The sequence below is a fragment of the Engraulis encrasicolus genome, chromosome 22 (assembly GCF_034702125.1).
Source record: "Engraulis encrasicolus isolate BLACKSEA-1 chromosome 22, IST_EnEncr_1.0, whole genome shotgun sequence".
Lineage (NCBI taxonomy): Eukaryota > Metazoa > Chordata > Actinopteri > Clupeiformes > Engraulidae > Engraulis > Engraulis encrasicolus.
The window spans coordinates 22,877,724-22,896,001 of record NC_085878.1 but is presented as its reverse complement, the minus strand read 5'-3'; the positions used below and the strand labels follow the sequence as shown (position 1 = coordinate 22,896,001).

At 44.2% G+C, this 18,278-nt stretch overlaps 1 protein-coding gene across 2 annotated transcripts in view; it reads right to left on the bottom strand.

Annotated features, from left to right (window-relative positions):
• Positions 1-13,107, bottom strand: part of adamtsl3 (ADAMTS-like 3) — a 182,801-nt gene extending 169,694 nt beyond the window's left edge. For both annotated transcript variants that reach the window (XM_063188098.1, XM_063188100.1), the window contains exons 1-2: positions 12,796-13,107; positions 11,952-12,076 (exon numbers count right to left, since the gene is read on the bottom strand). In XM_063188098.1, coding sequence (XP_063044168.1) covers positions 11,952-12,062 — 111 coding nt within the window. In that variant the 5' untranslated portion in view covers positions 12,063-12,076; positions 12,796-13,107. The remainder of the gene's footprint in view (positions 1-11,951; positions 12,077-12,795) is intronic.
• Between the last annotated feature and the right edge of the window lie 5,171 nt (positions 13,108-18,278).

Below are 18,278 nucleotides of genomic sequence, written 5' to 3'. Positions count from 1 at the left end.
TGTGCCTGTGTAAGTGTTTGCGTGTATTTCCAAGAATGTGTGCGTGCGTGCATGGGTGCATGCTGAGTGTGTGTTAGGGGAACAGCTAACTTAAACTTGCCTCAGTGCCCAGCAGGTAGAGCTAGATTTACTGTCTTAACATTTAATGGTCCTTTCAAGCATAACTCAAAACATCAATACCACCCAAAGCAGGGGAGCAGGGAGGAGAGGAGAGGAGAGGAGGGGAGAAATAAAAGGATAGAGAGAGAGAGACCTGAAAGATGAAAAGACATTGTGTGTGTGTGTGTGTGTGTGTGTGTGTGTGTGTGTGTGTGTGTGTGTGTGTGTGTGTGTGTGTGTGTGTGTGTGTGTGTGTGTGTGTGTGTGTGTGTGTGTGTGTGTGTGTGTGTGTGTGTGTGTGCATGTGTTGAGGGGGATGGGGGCGATACAGAGAGAGTGATACCATGCAGAGGAAGAGAGAGATAAAGAAACAGAGTATATGAAAGAGAAAATTAGAGGAGAGAAAGAGGACGAGCGAGAGAGAGAGAGAGAGAGAGAGAGAGAGAGAGAGAGAGAGAGAGAGAGAGAGAGAGAGAGAGAGAGAGAGAGAAAGAGAGAGAGACACAGAGAGAGAGAGACAGACAGACAGAGACAGAGACAGAGAGAGGTATCTCCCTAATATGATATTGGGCTTGGCAGAAGAGGAGGAGAGCTCTGAATGCTGAACGCTGTCCAGTATTTTGGCCGCCTGGTCGGCAGCAGAGAATGGAGAATGGAGAATGGAGCGGTTATGGAGTAGCCTCATGAAAAACAGACATGTCCACCAGCTGTCCTCGAACTGCATGTATATACAGGCTGTCCAAAAAAGACACTTTAAATCATCTTAAAGTAGGTGTGTTTTGTTTGTTTGTTTGTTAATTCATGGGGTTTCAATTTGGTGTGTGCATGTGTGTGTGTGTGTGTGTGCGTGTGTGTGTGTTCTCTCTCTCTGCTGTGAACAGGCATTAAGGAGGATGTGAAAAGCGCACTGTGGCTCCTTGAGAAGAAAATAAATAAATAAGGAAGGAATTAGGGCTGCACAATTAATCGAAAAATAATCAAAATCGTGATAAAATAGTGAAATCGAACTCATGATTTTAATCGTGATTTAATCGTGGCAATAGTGACCTACTTTTGAGAGCGTCCTTGAAGCCAGAACATACTGACAGGCTGGTGTCTCCGGCCAGAAATCTGTCCACTTAAGTTTCATGCTATTGCCTTTACATAATTATTACAATTAATTTTATTTCGCTTATCCCGTATGTAATTCATTCTTGGTTATATTTCATCTTGTTATAATTTTCAAAAAAATCTGCAAAAATCATTAATCGTGATTATGATTTTGACCAAAATAATCGTGATTATGATTTTGACCAAAATAATCGTGATTATGATTTTGACCAAAATAATCGTGATTATGATTTTTTCCATAATCGTGCAGCCCTAGAAGGAATAAAAAAAACCTCTCCCAGATGCAGTGTGTGCAGGCCGTGACTCATCGCTGATAACAGAGTGCCCAAAGACATCAGCCTCCCTACAGCGGAAGGGTGGCGATATAACCAAAGCCTTCACGGTCTGGATGCACATTACATTCGTCCTACTGGATTTGCATGTTATACTATTCAGTAGTAATCGTTACGCTTCTTTGCATGAATCACAACACAAACTTGAATTAATTTTTTTTAAAATACAAAAGAAACAAACCACTGCTGTGGGGTTTGCGCAGTGCCCATGGACATGCCTGTCTCAAAATCTACACTGTGGAAAAAAAAATGGTGCTTAACTCAAAGCTGACTCTTGCCACCTAGTATGTTTCGCATTCGTCTTCACGATGTCATGCATGATCTGAGGTGCCGTTTCCACGTAGCTGGATATTTTTATATGTGGATATGTTTTTCTCCTGCTTGTATTGGTTTTGCATTGGTTTTGGCCTTCCGTTTCCACGTAGCAGATATTTAAAAATCCAGGTGCAGGAGAAAAAAATAGCAGGAGAAAAAAATATCCTGTTTAGGGGTCTGAAACGCATTTGTTACAATGGAGGATTTTTTTTATCCACATGTTGCGTTTCCACGTAGCAGGAAACAGCACCTGAGTATCCCCCACATTCGTCATGTTTTCCAATTATGGTGATGCGGACTTTCACGAGCCTCAGGTGGTTGTGTGAGGAAACCGAAAACGCTCTTGCGTGTACTTTGGCGAGATGCAGCATAATGGTATAAGTCAGGATAGTTTCACTCCCTTCACGGGAGTCAGAGCCTATAAAAATGTAAATATGTCTAGTCTAGTCTCTTTGTATATACGTATACATTCTGTATATATATTTTTAGGGACTTTTGTGCCTTTATTTTGATAGGACAGTATGAGATGGTGACAGGAAGCGAGTGGGAGAGAGCGATGGGGGATTATAGGGATATGACCTCGGGTCAGAATGGAACCCGGGTCCCCAGCATAACCGTACAGTGCCCTACCATTTGAACCACGGCAGGGCCATGTCTCGTCTAGTCTACATGTGAAGTCAGATGGTTTGAAGCTAGGAGAGACAACCCTCCTGTCTTTCACTATGGCGAGAAATTGGGGGCTAATGGGGAGGGAGCGGGGATTCCAATTGGTGCTTGTGTGTTTAACAAAAAAAAAACACTTGTAAACACGCCATACGTTGGCAAGACCTGTGCCATGTCGCTATTAGTTGATTATGCTGGTCATCCTCGCTTTTTGCTGTCCTGGAGAGGATGACACATCGGAGCTGAAGGTTGGGGTGACAGAGCAAAGAGCAGGAGTGTGTGTGTGTGTGTGTGTGTGTGTGTGTGTGTGTGTGTGTGTGTGTGTGTGTGTGTGTGTGTGTGTGTGTGTGTGTGTGTGTGTGTGTGTGTGTGTGTGTGTGTGTGTGTGCAGCAGTAAACCTACAATGACTGGCACTCTGGGCGACACCCCCTCTGCCACCCCGCCACGGATTCATCGCTTATAGCTGCTGATAAAACCGATAATACCATGTTATTATTGCAATATTGTGGTACTTGTGATGAAATGTAATATTAATAGCACTATTTGACGATTTTCAAGATGTCATCGGACACAGTTTCGCTGTGTCGCCGGCTTGCCGCCCCCTCTCGTATCGGCCCACCTCTAAGACCGTCCCTGTGTGTGCGCACATGTATGTGTTCATGTCTATGTATCTATATGTATGTATGTGTGTGTGTGTCTGTGTGTGTGTGTGTGTGTGTGTGTGTGTGTGTGTGTGTGTGTGTGTGTGTGTGTGTGTGTGTGTGTGTGTGTGTGTGTGTGTGTGTGTGTGTGTGTGTGTGTGTGTGTGTGTGTGTGTGTGTGTGTGTGTGTGTTTGTGCTTGCCTGCCTGCCTGCCTGTCTGCAGGACTCCATGACGCCACAGGCTTTCCAGGAACGGAAATCATATCTGATATTAATCGAGGAGGAGGAGGAGGAGGAGGAGGAGGAGGAGGAGGAGGGTGTGGGTCACTGCTTACAATTTCCAAGTCCTCACACGCTCACACACACAAAGACACACACACACACACACACACACACACACACACACACACACACACACACACACACACACACACACACACACACACACACACACACACACACACACGAAGGCAAGGAAGCATACAAAACCATACATACACATACACACACACACACACACACACACACACACACACACACACACACACACACACACACACACACACGAAGGCAAGGAAGCATACAAAACCATACATACACATACACACACACACACACGCACACACACACATACACACACACACACACACACACACACACACACACACACACACACACACACATACACACACACACACACACACACACACACACACACACACACACACACACACACACACACACACACACACACACACACACACACACACACACACACACACACACGACACCCACAGATGCACACACACCCTGACAGGCCAGATAGGGGTCTAGGAACAGTGAGCTACCTCTGGGAGGGTGTTAACCGGCAGCAGAGTTACCCCCCCCCAACCCCCAACCACAGACTGCAAATCAAAACTGCACCCCACTGGGCAGACAGCGGCAACCGTGTCAGCTACAGCTACGATTCAACAATATTTGCATGCCGTTCGACTAGTGTGTGTGTGTCTGTGTGTGTGAGTGTGTGTCTGTGTCTGTGTCTGTGTGTGTGTGTGTGTGTGTGTGTGTGTGTGTGTGTGTGTGTGTGTGTGTGTGTGTGTGTGTGTGTGTGTGTGTGTGTGTGTGTGTGTGTGTGTGAACGCGTGTGTGGCAGGGGGAAAGTGGGCAAGAGGCAGTGGGCTTTTGCACAGGCGTATCCATCTAATAACAAAATAACAAAAACAGGAATATGAAATTACCGCAGGATAGGAAAAACAGATCGGTACATGGCTGCGTAAAACACTGCAATCACAGAAGCACAAAGGGCTTTGATTCTTCACAGATAAAAAGGGATCAAGAAAAATAGAAAAACATCAAGTGTAGTGTACCACTTTCGTTCTCCATCTCTATGGTACTGCATCTACCTTTGTTCAGGTTAGTCCAAGGAGCATCTTTAAAATTGCATGGTCTTCCTTCCCTCCTTGAGTGCGTCTTAATATGTGACCTTGCCTCCTCCACTTGCGCTTGTCTCCTCGCCCCGCCTCCTGGCCCCTCCTCCGTGGAGAAAACGATAAAGTTTCCCAGCTGTCAGCCTAGCCACAACAACTTTTGAGGGACTGTTTTTCATTCACCTTAACAATTGCAAACGAGAAAAAGACTCTACAATTGAGCTTTTGCAAGATATTGAAATGTAATGCTGTTGTCAGTGATGTCATCATGACGAGAAGCGAGTGGAGGAGGCAAGTGGAGGAGGCAAGGTCCCATATTAAGATGCACTCCTTGCCTCTACCTTCTGCCTTAGCTTGTATCCCTCCTTCACAAGCTCTCTATCCATCCATCCCTCCCTTGGCCTCTGTCCCTCAATCCTGATCTCCTTCTCTTCCTCATTCACTAGCTCCCTTGTTCACTCCCTTGCTTGATCTGAGGCCCATCTCCGATAGGAATGGAATCAGGGAGAGAGCAGGAAAGCAGGCAGGGAGGGACGGAGGAAGAGAAATGATTAGCGCCAACTGATTGGCGGAGGTCGGCGTGCAGACGCAAAGAGATTAGAAGAGAGAAGAGGAGAGAAGAGCACAGCAGAAGAGGTAGCCTCTCTGTTTACAGTGGTGGTGAGTGAATAGCCACACTGTAACGCTGTATGAAAGAGCCTTTCACACACCACCTCTGACCAGCTCCATGGCCTCACCACAGGCCCTGAGCAAGGGGAAGCCAGGAGAGGAGGAGAGAAGAGAGAGCACAAAACAAAGAGGAAAATATAGAGAGAAATTGAGTGAGAGATCATACAGGGAGAAAGAGCAAGAGATCAAGCGAGAGGGAGTCCATGAGAGAGAGAGAGCGAGAGAGAGAGAGAGAGAGAGAGAGAGAGAGAGAGAGAGAGAGAGAGAGAGAGAGAGAGAGAGAGAGAGAGAGAGAGAGAGAGAGAGAGAGAGAGAGAGAGAGAGAGAGAGAGAAGGAGAGAGGGGGTGGGTTGAAGGGCTGGAGTCAGAGTGAGAGGGGGAATAGAAGGTAAATGTTTGCGCAGAAAAGTAGATAAGTGATCTTTTAACCTTTGACTGAAGCACCGAGCTGATTTTGGAGGTGCACCAGTAAGCGAGAGCGAAAGAGAGACAGTCTGTGTGTGTTTAAGTGGGGGCTTAAAGGGCAGAGAGGTGTAAGCTCTCACACCACACTGCAGTGCACCACACCTACCCCACCACTATACATAGGGCCCAGAGGTTACGGCCAAATTAGGTTACGCCGGCGGCTAGCAGCCAGCGCACCACGGCAGATATTTTCTCACCAAACAATAACAATCCTCCACACAAACACACACAACAAAGGCACACTCATCTCCCAGATTCCAAGCCCTCGATAAACGACTGCCAAGAAGCCGGGATCCAGAAGATCAAGTCAGACCTCATGACAGGGGAGGCAGGGCAAGACAGGACTGCAGCAGCCATAATGAAATCACCACTGCGCAAGCAGATGATGAGTAGCACACACACAAAGTAACAAGCCTTTGCTCCAGGTTCATCCACGGTCACTGTGTGTGTGTGTGTGTGTGTGTGTGTGTGTGTGTGTGTGTGTGTGTGTGTGTGTGTGTGTGTGTGTGTGTGTGTGTGTGTGTGTGTGTGTGTGTGTGTGTGTGTGTGTGTGTGTGTGTGTGTGTGTGTGTGTGTGTGTGTGTGTGTGTGGTATGTGTGTTTACCAGAGCTGTTCTGTCCAGCTAAGCGCATAGACAAATACACCCTCCCTCCCGAGTCCCATCTACAACCCCACTCACTCATCCCAATAACCCTGTGGCTCCAAATCATCTCATCCCAGCCCACTCAAGTTCATCTGCACTCAGGCCTTCACTTTCTAAGACAGTTAGAGAGACTCACTCATTCCTTCATCTCCTCCCGTCTGGACTACTGCAATGCCATCCTGCTTGGTCTACCCAACAAGGCCTTAGACAGACTGCAATATGTCCAGAACTCTGCTGCCAGGATCCTCACAGCACAGGCACTAAACACTGGCAGCATATCACCCCCATACTCAAGCAGCTTCACTGGCTCCCCATCAAGTCACGCATTACCTATAAAGTCCTCCTCCTAACCTTCAAGTCCCTCAATGGTCTGGCTGGCACCCCACTTCCTCACAGACCTCCTTCACCCCTGTGACCCCTCAAGATCCCTGCGGTCCTCTTCCAAGGGCCAGCTGGTCGTCCCTTGTACCAGGCTCAAGGCCACCAGTGACAGAGCCTTCCATGTAGCTGCTCCTATTCTTTGGAACAAACTGCCCGACCACATCCAGAATCCCCCTTCACTGGCCATGTCTAAACAACACCTTAACCCATTAAGAAACGGCATTATAAATTTGCTGTTACCAGTATGGCAATGACCAAGTCGTAGTGCATTACTACAGGGCCTGTCTGATGTATGGTAGTTAACTTTTCTATGACTATTACAGCGTGCCACTGGAGGTACGGCGTGCATTAAGGGGCTACGGACACATCTTTTCCTGGAGGCTTATGGCTGCTAGTTCCACAAGCATATTCACTTGCATGCACGTACACACACACTCACGCACTGATGCGCACACACACGCACACATTCCTACACGATAACTTGTTAAGCGACCTTGGGTGTTTTAAAAGGCGCCATATAAAACGAAAGTATTATTATTATTATTATTATTATTATTATTATTACTATTATTATTATTATTATTATCTACCCACACCACCGAGCACCCTTCCTGCTGGAGTGACCCATTCCCTTACTCATCCTAACCCAATGCCTCCACCACATCAGATCCCACCCCAGGTCATCCAACTATACAACCACCACCCACCCTTCCTGCCTGGATGGCATGCCTGCTTGCTCTGCATTGGGGCCCTTACTTCTGTCCATGGCTCTATTTTAAGTGTCAGCTGTTCAAACACAACTGAGAGGCTGCGCCACTGTTTTCCCCTCTACTCAAACAAGGGTAGGCCCCCGCTTTCATCCAGCTTCCAGACACCTCCACGAAAATCTTCACACCATGCCTGACATTGCTACAGGTCGGGGAGGGTGTACATACGCACTGTCACACAAGCAGCACTGTCACACAAGCACAAACACACACTAGCACACACACACACACACACACACACACACACACACACACACACACACACACACACACACACACACACACACACACACACACACACACACACACACACACACACACACACACACACACACATAGTTGCATACCCTTTAGAATATACACATACACACATACACATACACATACACATACATATACACATACTCATACTCATACACATACTCACACACTCTCTCTCTCACACACACACACACACACACACACACACACACACACACACACACACACACACACACACACACACACACACACACACACACACACACACACACACACACACACACACACACTCGGGCTGACCCCAATGGGTTGCTGACATGTGTCCACAGTGTTAGTGGCAGCGTTGACAAAAGAGAAGGGAGTCTTTCTTGGCCGGGTTAATATGCACTGAATGACCCCAGCTCCCTTGCGCTGCAGAGACAAGGTGTTGATCAGTGGCTCAGCTCACATACAATAACAATGCCCCGCAATTACATGCAAAAGTCTAAAAACGAGATGGTAACATTGTGTTTCTTCACCTCCATCACTCAGACTTAAGGGGGGGTGAACAGTGGGGAGCATTGACTTAGTTGGCTGTACCTTCATGCCAATAGGGCATTGGGGTCAGGTTTACATAATAATACCATAGAGGATAAGGATCACCACAAAAGGAAGTAGCGTACAGTAATCCAGAAAATCCATCTTTTTTCTAATCTGGCTTTTGAAGCCTATTTTGACAGGACAGTATGAAAGATGACAGGAAGTGAAGGGAAGAGAGGGAAAGGGTAAGGATGGGAAATGACCCCGGACTGACTCAAACCTGGGTCCCCACGGGCATGCAGATCCATATATGGGCGGGTGCCTTAGCAAGCTGCACCAGCACACCCAAATCGTTAGTCCTATAGTTGTATACAGTATTTCTACGTCCACACGCATTAACCATTTCAGGAATCCCTCTTGCAAAGCTGCAAAATAACCAAAGCAAATGAGGTGGAAGGCTCTAATCCTACATCTGCTTGTCATGATCCATGCAAGCAGCAGAGCGTAAACTGCCACTTCAGGAACTTATTTGCCTTGACTTTAGCCTTGAGAAAAAAACAAGCATATTATCCTCATTTTTTGTGACATTTGCTTTTCAGTTTGCCCATAGAAGGGCAGAGGGGAAGTCTCCTCCAGGGAGGAGATTTGTGTCACACAGGTTTGATGTGCACTGAACATTTGCCAGAGTACAATACAACACTGGGAGAGTCAAATGTAACACTCAAGTACAACCGGTCCTTCTAGCTACGTGTTGATTTAACACTGCAGAATTTACTGTGTGGCGGACTTGAGGAGAGGAGAGGAGAGGCGAGGAGAGGAGAGGGGGGCTTAGGAGAGGCGAGCATGAAGGAGGGTGTGAAGGAGGTGTTGTGGTTGTGTGAGCTCCAAGACGGAAAGCTTTCAAGCACATGAGCTGCTCCGACAGCTTCTACCTGAACCCACTGGGTCACAGGGCAGCGGAGCGCACGCTCTCTCTCTCTCTCTCTCTCTCTCTCTCTCTCTCTCTCTCTCTCTCTCTCGCTCACACTTTTTCTCTCTTTCTGTATCTTTATCTCTCTTTCCCTGTCTGTGTGCCATTCTCTGTCTATCTCTGATTCTCTGTTTGCCTTTATCTAAAGATTTCCACCTTGTTTTTTCACGCTCTCTCTCTCTCTCTCTCTCTCTCTCTCTCTCTCTCTCTCTCCCTGTCAATCTCTCACTCTTACTTACTCACTCTCTGCTGGTCTCTCACTCTTATTAACTCTCACTCTCTCTCTCTGCTGGTCTCTGTTTCTCTCTCACTCTCTGCATCATTCACTGTCTCTCTTACTCTCCCTCTCTTTCTTTCTCTCACCGTACCTTTCACTCGTTGAATGCATGAAATGTGGAAGCAAACAGGCTTCCAACAGACATGGACCAATCCATACACTCTCAAACCCTTTCATAAAAACGGCCCAGAGTCAAAAAAACATCTGCTTGTGTGGATGTGAGCTTTTAGGGGTGCTGGCAAAAAGGCTGCAGCTCAAAATGTGCTCAATTTAGGGGCTCTTACTTCACTCATTTGCCCTTGAACTGGCACGTTCTCCGGAACAAGGAAGCTAGAGAGAGGGGAGGGGGAGACTCTTACAAGGATGATTGCCCTGCCCATCTGTTTGTCCACCTGCCTGTGCACTTCAGAACCTTCCTCAGCCTCAGAGCCACAGGTGTGGAAGAGTGGAAGAAATAGGTGCAGCAGAATGATGAGAGAGAGAGAGAGAGAGAGAGAGAGAGAGAGAGAGAGAGAGAGAGAGAGAGAGAGAGAGAGAGAGAGAGAGAGAGAGAGAGAGACTGCGAGGGAGACAGATACATAAAGAAAGAGAGAGGGTGGAGAAAGAGAGAGAGAAAAAAACAGAGCGAGGGAGGTAGAAAGAAAGATCACTTAGGGGGCTGGGCTTGCAGAGCAGAGCGAGCGAGGTGCAAATAGTAAGAGCAGATGAATGGGGACGGTGGTGGGAAAGTGATATTGGAAACACCTGTCCTGACACCGGTGTGCTCTCTCCCCGTTGTTGAAACCTACAGCCCGTTTCACAGCCCTGTGGGCCAATCTCGGATGCACATAAATCAAAGCAAAATGTTAAGCGAGGGAAGAGCAAATATTATCTTTACAGGTTATTGTGAGACTTGTTCAGCAGACTTGCGAAATCCCTACTCAAACCAGACCAGGGAGCAAAGTACTGTCCTTAAGACTTTGTTGTTCCTGTCAGAATACAATGTGTTTCTACAAACAGTCCACAAAGGTGAGGTAAAATGATTGCCTATAGACTAAGCACTCTATTATTACCTTCCTTCACTATTAGTTTGGCTCCCATTGCCATGGTTGGTTCGAGTTGTACACCACTATGTGGGCAGGTCAGAGTAAACAGCCTGGTTATATGCGTCTATCAAAGGCATCAGTGATTGTGCAAAATCAATCTGATCTCTTTTTACTTCTTCACTATTCTTACACTTTCAGAAAACAAACATTTTTCTATGCCGCATAACTAGGTCACCTCTGCAATAGTACGAGCCGAGGTTGTGATTTACCACACTTGGTGAAATTCCCTTTTTTTATTTCTCCTTTTTGACTAATCATTCTCTCGCTGGGTTAAGTCCATGTGGAAAGAACAGTAAGTCTAGTCTAGTCTATATATCCAGCATATGGTCCAATTTTTGTGAGTGACACTTGCCACATGCTTGACAGTCCATGTGAGTGGAAAAGATGAGTGAACGGACGGATGGCGACAAGAGTATCCGGCAGAAATCCAATCCTCCTCAAAGCAGACCTTGCTCATGCCACACCAATACCTGGTGCTAGCTCAGCTGGCTCCATCATCCATCCCTTCAGTCCATAAAAAGATAAGAGCTTTCTCTGTCTCACCCTCTCTCGCTCTCGCTCTCTCTCTCTCTATCTGTTTCTCTCTCTCTCTCTCTCTCTCTCTCTCTCTATCTGTTTCTCTCTCTCTCTCTCTCATTCTACCTCTTCCTCTCACTCGCTATCTCTCACTCACTCTCTCACACACACACCCACACGAACGGACACACACACACACACACACACACAGGTCTCACACCGGAGGACACTCTCCAAGTTCACAATTAAAATGTGCACTCAGGTTTCAATGTATTCTGGTCATACACTTACAGACCAACATACCAAAAGAGCGAGCACTTCATCCACAGCCTTGACTAACTAACCTGCCAGTGGCAAAGTGGGACTCGGCCTATTGTGGGAGATTAAACAAGCTTTATGTTTCTGCCAGCTCTTCCATTAGGTGCTGCTATGGGCAGATATATATAGTTCTGCACAGGCAAAGAGAACTCCTGCCTGTCTCTAATGGCGTCATTCTTCAGTAACTTTGCAGTAGCACTGACAGACTATTGTCACGCTTGCCGCTGTCTGAGGCTATAGTGACATCCTACTGGGACTACACCACAACAGCATGTGGACCTGATATTGATACTAATGTGTCTTTTTGGACTGAATCAGTGAAAGTGATCCCGTCTGTGGTCTTTGTGGTTAGATGTGTCCCCACTGAACCTGTGCTGTGTGTTTGTACTGTACAAAGAGAGTAGTAACTCTATTTCAGTAGCGGACATCCGTAGGTAATCCTCCTAATAAAACCAGCAGAAATAAACTAACTAATGTATGTTATGCCTACCTGCTCAGAGGAGGTGGACAAGGAGACGGCAAGGTACATCCAGCTACATCCAAAAAACAACATATGACCCATTGTAACCCCTGGGTTCCTCTGAAAAGTGGTTATCAGCATTGCAGAATCTCAACCTAAAGAGAAAATAAATGTTATTAACAGGATAACCTAACAACAGCTGTGTTTCAAAGGATATCAGGCATTTGCTAAATTGAACAATTTTGCATTTAATGCAGCCCACTGCGTTTCATTTTAGGAGTATAAAACTTGCAGCACTCTGTGCGCACCGCTGCAGCCTACCAATAGCAAAGCACTGTGCTGTCCCTATATGATGCAGAGTATGCAGGCTCAGTAACAGCTTTGCTCCACTAAATGTCATCACTGTAAACTCCGACTGCATAACGTGTTCAAGGATTACCATGCGCAACACAGCAGCCAGATCGATGACACATTAAAATCAACTTCGAAGATGAGAAAGAGACAATGCTGCTTGCGTTCTTGGGCATTTTAAAAATCGATGTGTGACGATGCCTACTGCATAACACAACACTGTTTAGGCGACTTAAAAGTAATCCATTGCTATCAGGCACCTGTTTTTATTTCCCACATTTCGTCACATTTCAATAGTATGGCAATCACTGTAGTCGCGGCTGCTGCGCAGCGATGTGACAACGTGAAACGCAGACTGTCAGCGATCTGCGTTCGAGTAAACATCTTAGATTCAACACTGAAATCATTCAATTGACCACAGACAGTAACACTGCGTGTTACCAATATTATGGCTCAAGGAAAACCGCATCCCAAAACGGTAGCCTACCTATAGTAAAAGCAAAGGCATGACAGACAACCTTACCTTCTCTCCACAGAAAACTCATGTAGAAATCCACATTTCTATTTCATATTTTGCACGTCCTCCTTTACAACCGCGGGTATATTACATTGTTACTGAATAAATTCCAAACGCGTTCAGTAGTAATTCCAAGGATTGCACATGGATTTGTTTATTTCACGGGCTCTGACAACCGGCGTCGTAAGGTAGCGACTACGCGCTAACTTCTCTGACCCACGCACTCGTCTCGCGCTGTTGTGAGTCTTGGGGCTGAATTAAAATAATGAAGTGACAGAAGTTTGCGTGCTGCGTGCTGCATACTGCTATCCCGCTAGGCGTCCCATGATCAGAACTGGTGAGGAGTAGCATCAGAGGGAGAGGTTAGGGCAGAGGAAAAATCAAACCAATTCCCATCCTATTCTGAACTCTGCATTGTTTTACCCATATAATTTAATCAGCCTTATCATATGGAGATCCAAAGTTCTACTTTCATAAGTAGCATGTGATGTCATGTCACTATCAAAATATTGAATAAAGGCTAAATGAAGTCATGCGGATGCTGCCAGTGTTTATGACATTAGCTATGTCCTGTAGGGTCCAGGATCAAAGCCTCTCATCTGCAAGAAGGCACAGCATGCCACTTTATTATGAGGTGAGGAATAAAAGCTGGCACTGAGACCGGAGATCTTCAACTTTCATTAACAAGAGCTGTGCAGACTCTGAGTCTCCTTTACAGCTTTCCACAAGGTATCCTGACTCATCCCTGAAAGCATGTGAAGGGAAGAAGACTGACAGATCTGTCTCTCAGATTATTTCATTAATTCACTGTTTAACCACCTTATGTTGAGGTGACAGCTTCCATTTGGCTAAGGAGATCTTTCAATATCAATGGTCAGCTACAATGGCAGTTGTGTGTGATGGTGAATATTGGAATAGCTGTTACATATCCAGCTGGCCGAAGGCATGATAACACAGAGGTCACAACTGTAAGATAAAGTTGTGATTTGTAGGTCTGTGATCTAATGTCAATTTTTGTACTATGTTCTAAAACACGACGACAGCTGCAAAAACAGGTCCATAAAATAGCAATTGCATTGCATAAAACTTGTCACAATATGAATTGATGAACTTAAAAAAAAGAAAAGTAATACAGAAATGGGGACACACATGTTTCATCATGGCATGGTGGCCCAAGCCTTGTGTGATATTGCCACAGACAGGTTGAGGTAAATGCATTGTTAGGCAACAGCTCCCTCTCCTGTTCATTTGATAGAAAACAGTTTATTTTTAACTATACTGTCTCATAAAAAAACAATAAAGGATTGAACCCCCCCCCAAAAAAAATGAAATAAAATAAAAAAAATAAAAAAAATAATAGTATTATGTAAGGGATAATTGACGACACGGTGTGCGTATAAACAATAATAATAAACAAGCTGTAAAAATACAACAGTGAGGGGAAATAAATGTGATTAAAAACTACACATTATTTGCAAACACTCCCTTGAGCTTAACAACTTTACTTTCCCTTTCTTCTCCTCGGCAACCACCATTCACCTTTCGTTTTTCTTTCTTTTCTTTTTTTTCTCTTCTTTATATATTTATTGATAGTTTTTTTATTATTATTATTACTTTTTGTCTATGTGTGTTTTTATCAGTTGACTTGTACTATTTGTTTGCCCATTATGTCACCTAGTGGTCTGGGACACTTAGGTGTGCCTGTGCCCAATGTACTGTGCGTGTGTGTGTATGTGAGTGAGTGTGTGTGTGTGTGCGCGCATGGGGGGTGGGGGGTGCATTGTTCTGGGAGAGTTGGAAGGCAATCATATATTCTGTTGTTTACAAAAACTGTTGTTTACTGTTTGCCTGCAAACAATAAAAAAACATTGAGCAAAAAAAAAAAACTACACATTTAGAGAAATGTGTAAATAGTTTTTACTGGAACCGTTGGAAGGAAGGGTGAACTCCATTGAAATTTGATACGGTTTAGCCAAAGTAATAATCTAGGTAAAAAAATGCATTTTGAATTTTTGATTTGCCAGTCTTTTTGGATTGGCCTGTCTTCCAAAAGAGCTTGTGAGGTGACACAGTTTAGGACATTAGTTCATCCATGGTTCATCTACAAATCCCCAACTCCAAAGAAGTTGGGACACAAGGTAAATTGTGAATAATAACAAAATACTGCCATTTTAAAAACGTCTGATTCTTACATTAGATGGAGAACGGCACAAAGAAAACATATCAGCCATCAAAACTGACCAAAACTATTGTTTTGAGGGATATTCATGAATATGTAAAAACAAAAGTCTCAAAAGAGTTGAGACGGGGACAATAAAAGGCAGCAAATGACGAGGAAGACTAAAAACAAAACAAAAGACAACACTTAACAGTTAAATACATTAACCGATGAGATAATTATATGATATAAAAAACAGTGTTAATTCCTGTCTTGGACATGATGTATGTATGTATTCATTGTCATTGTCATGTTTTGCAATGTCTTTCTGTAGTGCTTACAGTGTGACAGGTCTTGACCAAAAGCCCGCCATTTTATAACCTGCTGGTCCTTATCCCCTTAAGACAAGGTATTATGAATGAGCTGTTACCAGAATGGCAATGACCAAGTCGTAATGTATTACTAAAGGCCCTGTGCACTGTCATAGTAGTGTAGCACTATAGTAGTCAACTTTCAATGTCTATTACAGCGTGCCACAAGAGGTACGGCGTGCATTAAGGGGCTAAGATGGAGTTGAACTGTTAAAACATAATAGAGAATGCAATTTGTCCTTACTATGTGGCAGTAATTAAGACCTCACTTCAATATATAATGCATGAGTGGCTTTTCATGCTGTTTAAAAAAACATTTATATCATTCAGCACTGTATTTAACTCTTCAAATGAGTGAGAACAACTTAACCAATGCACTACTGCACGCACCCCCATGCCATCATGGAGGCTGACTTTTGAAGTTAGCACTAACACAAGTTGGACGGTGCAAATAGATGTGCAAGACTATTTTTTTCCCAAAAATAATTGACTTCTGCAACTTCTGTAAGCAAAGGACAGTTTCCCATGTCTTCTGGGTCTATTTCAAGTGGGCTCGGGTAAATAGGAGAATGTTAAACCCCTATATTATTTGCACACAAGAAGCATTCTTAATATGGTCAATTTTCAATAGCTGTAATTCTTGGAGTGCTAAAGTGAGACTACAGCCAATATATATTTCATGATGTCATGCACCTATACAATGATTTTAATGACAAAAATATGTCTTATATACACTCAATCATGGTAAATCAAAGGGAATTAAAAAATGTATGTAATATGGTGTGTATTCCCTCTGCATCTTTAATTCTGAGTGACTCGTCCTCTCTGTGATGGTCTTGTACTTGGACACTCATTGTCCATCAGTACACTTCATTCTATTTGAAGGAAACCGTAACATTTGTTATGACAATTCTTTGATTATTTTATGGAAATAATACTGAAATTGTAACCAGCTCTTTGTAGTAGGCCTACTTTCAGAAGGAATGTAGATGCTTTATTGATAGGCTTTCCATCTTAAATTGTGTCGGATATGTCTGCAAAAAATGGGTAAAAAAAATATCTGGAAAAATTGGTCATTGGTTTCCATCGGTTTCAATGAGGGCAGTCGTGTTCTGGCAGGGACTCGCTTTTTGGCACGACACAGGCAAGGAGTAGGCCTAGAGAAGATAAAATCCTTACCATCATTTTTAATCAGCCTAATCACGGAGGGACACTGGTCTAGTCTGAATAAATAAATGGGAGCCTGCTACGTTATTATGTTATTATGATATTATGATTATATTAATTTCATAAATAGTATGTGATGTCACTATCAAAATATTAAAATATGCCAAAGGCTAAATACGGTCCAAGATCAAAGCCCACTAGAAGGCACAACATGTAGCTTTATTATGAGGTGACATTGAGAGTGGAAATCTTCGACTTTCAATAACCAGAGCTGTGCAAACTCTGAGTCTCCTTTAGGTTTCAATAAGGTCTCCCAGTCCCAACTTGTAGTTTACACAAATATGAGGGGAGGAATTGACAGATCTAGGCTTATCTCTCAAACTGTTGTTGGGGGGGGGGGGTCTATTCTTGCAACTGGATCCTTATTGGGATTGGGATCCATCAGTTCTTGGAATTGCCCCCTGTCATTACATTGTGTAGAGGGCCCTTTATCCTGAGCTTAGCCAAAGCTGCATGCATCCTCTGGCACCCTGCACACAAAATGTTCAGTCTCCTGCCTTCTGGAAAGAGGTACAGGTGCCTCCGCTCCCATACTACCCGGCTAGCAAGAAGCTGCATACACCAAGCAATCAGGATGCTGAACAGGATGCTGATGCTGAGATCCCCCCCCCCCACACACACACACACACACACACACACACTGTATCGTGACTGCACATTCCACTTGCACTAACTCAAAACACACACACACACACACACACACACACACACACACACACACACACACACACACACACACACACACACACACACACACACACACACACACACACACACACACAAATTGCTTACTTTATTATTTATTATTATACACACACACACACACTGTATCGTGACTGCACATTCCACTTGCACTAACTCAAAACACACACACACACACACACACACACACACACACACACACACACACACACACACACACACACACACACACACACACACACACACACAAACTGCTTACTTTATTATTTATTATTATTTCACATTGCTACTATCACTATGCCAGAACTGTCACAATAGGACACAATTGAAAATGCACAACAATACCTCTTTTTAATATAGTCCAATGTTCTATGCACTTTATCTCTGTATGTAGGCCTATGTTACTGTATAGCCTAGGTACTCTAGGTGTAATGTATGTGTAGGCCTACTACTGCCTATGACTAACTGTCTATGTCCATACCTTAAATCTATGTTTATGTCTGCATGGGAAAGTAAGAAACGAAATTTCATTTTTTTTGTATGACCAGCGCATGTAAAGAAATTGACAATGAAGCCGACTTCACTTCACATGACTTGAAGTAGAAGTCAAGACCAATTGTTAGGCCTATGAAACAGCGAGCTCTATCGGCCATTTGCTATAAATACAACCTGAAAGTTAATTCCCATGATTAAATTCGCATCGTTAGTGTTGGCCAAAATCGTGACGGTGCTATCTATAGGTTAAAAAAGACTGGCATGTTATTTTGGAAAGAATTTCAAATGACAAAATGCCCTAAAACACCTTTGGTAGGCTATAATAATTACTCGTGACCTTAAAATGAAAAGCTATCCCACCACTTTGATAAAACAAATGAGTTTAATGTTATGAAGGCCTAACTAGAAGTAATATGGCTAGTAGGTAAATCAGAATCTGGGAAAACTAGGCTAATATTTTGACCAACTATCCTGTTCCCTTTAAATGCGCTGTGACTGCCCAACGTGGTTCTGGTCTTGTGATATGACATCACTTG